Genomic DNA, 5546 nt, shown 5'->3' with positions numbered 1-5546 from the left:
TCAGTCCATAAGTGTACACTTTTTTTTTTTTTTTTTAGATTGGGTTTTTTTTTTTTTTTTTTGTTTTTTTTTTTTTTTTTTTTTTTTTGAGACAAAGTCTCTTTCGCCCAGGTGAGGCTGGAGTACGGTGGTACAATCTTGGCTCACTGCAACTTCCACCTCCCGGGCTCAAGGGATTCTCCTGCCTCAGCCTACCTAGTTGCTGGGATTACAAGTGTGTACTACCATGCCTGGCTAATTTTTGTATTTTTAGAAATGGGGTTTCACCATATTGGCCAGGCTGGTCTTAAACTCCTGACCTCAGGGGATCTGCCTTCCTCAACCTCCCAAAGTGCTGGGATTACAGGCATGAGCCACTGCACCCAGCCAAATTCAAGTGAAAATATGTTTAACAGCATTTTAACTAAGGGATTCAGGCAAAACTGAGTTTTGATTTGTGTACTGTAGGTTTCCTTCAATCTGTATTGCAATGTTACTGACAGCATAGGAAATGATTCCTAAAGTCGTTTTAATGTTTATTCCTTTAAACCACTTTTGACTTGGTTGGGATAAATCAGTTCTCATTTTTTCTAGTTTACTGTATAATTTTGTCCATTTTCACATTTTATGCTGAATTTTTTTTAGACAGGGTCTTGCTCTGTTGTCCAGGCTGTAGTGCAGTGGCATGATCTTGGCTCACTGCAGCCTCCACCTCCTGAAGTGATTCTCCTGCCTCAGCCTCCTGAGTAGCTGGGATTATAGGTGCCCACCACCATGCCTGGCTAATTTTTGTATTTTTAGTAGAAACAGGGTTTCACGATGTTGGCTAGGCTGGTCTCAAACTCCTGACCTCAAGCGATCTGCCTGCCTTGGCCTCCCAAAGTGGTGGGATTACAGGTGTGAGCCACTGCATCTGGACTGATTTTTTTTTTTTTTTGAAACAGAATCTTACTCTGTTGCTCAGGCTAAAGTGCAGTGGTGCAGTCTCACTCACCAGCGTTTGCCTCCTGGGCTCAAGCGATCCTCCCACCTCAGCCTCTTAAGTAGCTGGAACTACAGACGTGTGCCACCACCCCAGCTAATTTTTGTATTTTTTGTAAAGATGGGCTTTTGCCATGTTGCCCAGGCTGGTCTCAAACTTCTGGATTCAAGAGATCTGCCCACTTTGGCCTCCCTAAGTGCTGGAATTACAGGTGTGAGCCACTGTGTCCTGCCCTGAATTTTTCATGTCACTTTTATGTGAACTTTTTTCCCCCCTTAACTATTAATGGAATACCTGTTTTTCTAGTGGTTTTTTTATCTCTCACTTGAGAATTTTCATATCTACTTGGAGCATATTACCTTATTTCTCTGTTATTTACTAGTAGAGTCTGGTTGCTTAGAATGTTCTATGAATTCATCTTAATGGTTCTCTGGAGGGCTAAGTGTAGTTTTATGATTAATCACTGTGATTTTTCTAAAAAGTGAATTATACATTGGAGCACTGAAAGTGTTTAAAATATTCACCAACTTTTTGCTTTATATTATTCAGCTTTAGCATTGGAATTGTGAGCACTTTTGCTACTCTATATCTGAATGTTATCGGTTTCTTATTGCAGAGAGACAACTTTGGGTGGATCCATGAACTCTGTGTCTAAACTGATCCACTATGTAGGGTGCCTGTCCACTACTGCAATGCGCTTGGAGAGCAACAGTACTTTCTTGCTGCACTTTATTTTGGATTTCTATGAGAAGGTAGTACACATTACATTTTCTCCATTTGGATTTTTGTGAAGGCTGTCCACTTTATTGACTTACTATTTAAATTTTATGTGAAACCATTAAGGTGGGCTGTGATCTTATTAGCATCATTAAAATAACCTCACATTTTGAAGTTCATGATTATTTTCTCGGCAGAATAGCTGACTTTCATAAACAAAGTGGAAAAACAAATGCTTTTTTTTTTTCCTCGAGACAGAGTCTCGCTGTGTTGCCAAGGCCGGAGTGGAGTGGCATGATCTCAGCTCACTGTAACCCCTACCTCCCAGGTTCAGCTCCCTGCCTCAGCCTCCCAAGTAGCTGGGATTGTAGGTACCCGCCACCATGCGCAGCTAATTTTTGTATTTTTAGTAGAGACAGGGTTTCACCATGTTGGCCAGGCTGGTCTTGAACTCCTGACCTCGTGATTCACCTGACTCAGCCTCCCAAAGTGCTGGGATTACAGGCATGAGCTACCACGCTCGGCCTAAATGCTTTTTTTTTTGTTTTTTTTTTTTCTATTTTTGTTTTTAATCACGAAAGGCACTAGACTGGACTAAATGCTGGCTGTTTTTTAGGTCCAGGTACCACTACATTGACCTGTGTTAATACTGGCCCTAGACAGAAGTCTATTGTTAGCATTATTTTTTTTCATCTCATTCCCAACCCCTGGCAGAAACCAAAAATACCTTGTTTCTACAGATGTCCATTTCTACCTTTCAACTGCCTTACTTTTCTTGGTACCTAGTACCCTTTTATTGTTTTACAGTATATGATCTGGACAGAACTATAGATTGGTGCAAAAGTAATTGCGGTTTTTGCTATTGTTTTCAATGGCAAAAGTAAGTATTATGGGACTTAAGGAGAAAGAAATACTTCCTTCCTCTATCCTGTTCCCCTAACTTTAAGACCTTTCCCCAGAAAAAATGAAAGATTTAAGTAATGGCCTTATAGAAATAATCCTCTATAGTATGGTTGATATTTGGTGAAGTATATTTTAAGCAAGCTTGTAGTTACCTGTTTAGGAGTCAGACATGTCCAGAGCTAATGTTATATTATTGCTTATCTTATACTGATGATTCTGTTGGGTGAACTTGGTTGAAGAGTTCTGGGGAATACTCTATATACTGATGTTATCATTCTTTCTCAAAGGTATGTGACATATATATAAATTATAACCTTCCATTAGTGGTGTTGTTTCCTCCTGGGATCTTCTATTCTGCACTTCTCAGCCTGGATGCCAGCATCCTGAATCAGCTGTGTTTTATTATGCATAGGTACAAAAACTTTTTACCATTTTATGAAATAGTATATTATAATTCTCTCTTCATTTTTCAGCTATAATACAATAAATATCCCTACTCATTTTCTGCCAGGGCCTCTGGAAATCAGAAACGTGGCTTGCTTTTGGACATGACCTTCCGATATGGGGCTATGATAGCTGTGTTGTTTTTAAATCCACTGCTGTGGTTACAGAATAAAAAAACGTCATAGTTGAGGACCTGTTGTGCAGTGATACTGTTGCACTCAGCATTGTTCATTCTAGTTGCTGTGTCTTCAGGAAAAATTAGTCGTTTGATGACAATTGCTTTAAGTGTTTGTGGCTTCTCTAGTAAAATCATTTTCTGGGAGATAAGGGGAGCTATTGCCAATTATGTGAAACTGTGTTATTTCTAGTCTCCTCTAATTATTTCACGTATGGACTGAAATTACTCTTTTCAGTCCATAAGTGTACACTTTTTTTTTTTTTTTTGAGATGGGGTTTGCTCTTGTTACTCTGGAGTGCAATGGCATGATCTCGGCTCAGTGTAACCTCTGCCTCCTGGGAGGCGATTCAAGTGATTCTTGTGCCTCAGTCTCCTCAGTAGCTGGGATTATAGGCACTTGCCACCACGCCTGGCTAATTTTTTGAACTTTTTTGTAGATACGGGGTTTTACCACATTGGCCAGGCTGGTCTTTAACTCCTGACCTCAGGTGATCCACCTGTTTTGGCCTCCTAAAGTGCTGGGATTACAGGTGTGAGCCACCATGCCCAGCTAAGTATACACCTTGTTGGCATAACTCGTAGACTATGTCAAGGTTGAAATGTTTAAAAACTTGTTAGTTGTTAATAGTTCTCTGAAAAGAAGAACATATTTCTAAATTTCCCCTTTATCCTTTCTGCTGTACCTTTTTTTTTTTTTTTAACATTAGGAAAATATGTTCTATATCAGTGACTGACTGCTTTTGAGCCTCTTTTTTTTTAATTTTTATTTTACTTTAAGTTCTGAGATACATGTGCAGAACATGCAGGTTTGTTATGTAGGTATACATGTGCCATGGTGGTTTGCTGCACCCATCAACCCATCATCTAGGTTTTAAGTCCTGTATGCATTAAGTATTTGTCCTAATGTGCTCTCTCCCCTTGCCCTTCACCCCCTGACAGGCCCCAGTGTGTGATGTTCTCCTCCCTGTGTCCGTGTGTTCTCATTGTTTAACTCCCATTTATGAGTGAGAACTCTATTAAATTTTTAATAGTGAAACGTTGAAAGCATTTTTCATCGTTTTTTACTTAGTCAAGTGCACATCTTAAGTGAACCACTTATTGAGCCTCTATTAATTTTCACTTGAGGAGAATGTATCACAAAAGGATAAAATACGTAACTACACAACGGGATATTTGTGTATATGCACATTTGCAGATATTTACATTTAAAATATATGTTTTTGTTTATTTTTACCACTTCAGAGGCATTATATTCAAAGGCATATTACATGTTTCATTCTGTTTGTTTTTTCTGTTAGGTATCATAAAAATTTGACTGCCGCAAAGAAAAATGAGTTGGTCCAAAAGGTATGAATGAGAAAACTCTGTTAAATCACTGTTGTTTAAAAATTAAGTCTAGATATACATGACCTGATGGGGATAAGAAAGAAAGGGATAACATGTGATAGTGACAATTTTTTATTTCTCTCCCATTAGACAAAATCCGAGTTCAATTTCAGCAGCAAGACTTATGAAGAATTTAATCACTATTTGACATCCATGGTTGGTTGCCTGTGGACCTCCAAACCCTTTGAGAAAGGAATATATATTGACACTGAAATCCTAGAAAATACTGGAGTGGCTGAATATAAAAAGAGTTTAAATGTAGTCCATCATCCTTCTTTCTTGAGTTATGCTGTTTCCTTTTTGCTACAGGTAAGGGTATTTCTTTTTATTGTACTTTAGGTTCTGGGGTACATGTGCAGATCATGCAGGATTGTTGCATAGGTACATACATGGCAAGGTAGTTTGCTGCCTTCATCCCCCCATCACCTATAACTGGTATTTTTCCCCATGTTATCCCTCCCCACCCTCCCTACCCCTCGCTGTCCCTCCCCCAGCCCCCACCAACTGACTGCAATGTGTGATGCTCCCCTCCCTGTGTCCACTTGTTCTCATTCTTCAACACCCGCCTAGGAGTGAGAACATGCAGTGGTTGGTTTTCTGTTCTTGTGACAGTCTGCTGAGAATGATGGTTTCCAGATTCATCCATGTCCCTATGAAGGACACGAACTCATCGTTTTTTATGGATGCAGAGTATTCCATGGTGTATGTGTGCCACATTTTCCCTATCCAGTCTATCCTTGATGGACATTTGGGTTGGTTACAAGTCTTTGCTATTGTAAATAGTGCCACAGTGAACATACATGTGCATGTGTCTTTATAATAGAACAATTTATAATCCTTTGGGTATATACCCAGTAATGGGATTGCTGGGTCAAATGGAATTTCTATTTCTAGGTCCTTGGGGAATCGCCACACTGTCTTCCACAATGGTTGAACTAATTTACACTCCCACCAACA

At 39.4% G+C, this 5546-nt stretch overlaps 1 protein-coding gene across 1 annotated transcript in view; it reads left to right on the top strand.

Moving 5' to 3' along the window:
* The window catches only part of CENPI (centromere protein I), a 74394-nt gene that overhangs the window by 45795 nt on the left and 23053 nt on the right, over nt 1-5546 (top strand). The window contains 4 exon segments of the mRNA XM_037730423.1: nt 1578-1713; nt 2869-2993; nt 4502-4550; nt 4680-4898. Coding sequence (XP_037586351.1) covers nt 1578-1713; nt 2869-2993; nt 4502-4550; nt 4680-4898 — 529 coding nt within the window.

This window comes from Cebus imitator, unplaced genomic scaffold, assembly GCF_001604975.1.
Source record: "Cebus imitator isolate Cc_AM_T3 unplaced genomic scaffold, Cebus_imitator-1.0 Scaffold343, whole genome shotgun sequence".
Taxonomy (NCBI): Eukaryota; Metazoa; Chordata; class Mammalia; order Primates; family Cebidae; genus Cebus; species Cebus imitator.
This window is presented reverse-complemented; position numbering and strand designations above follow the sequence as displayed.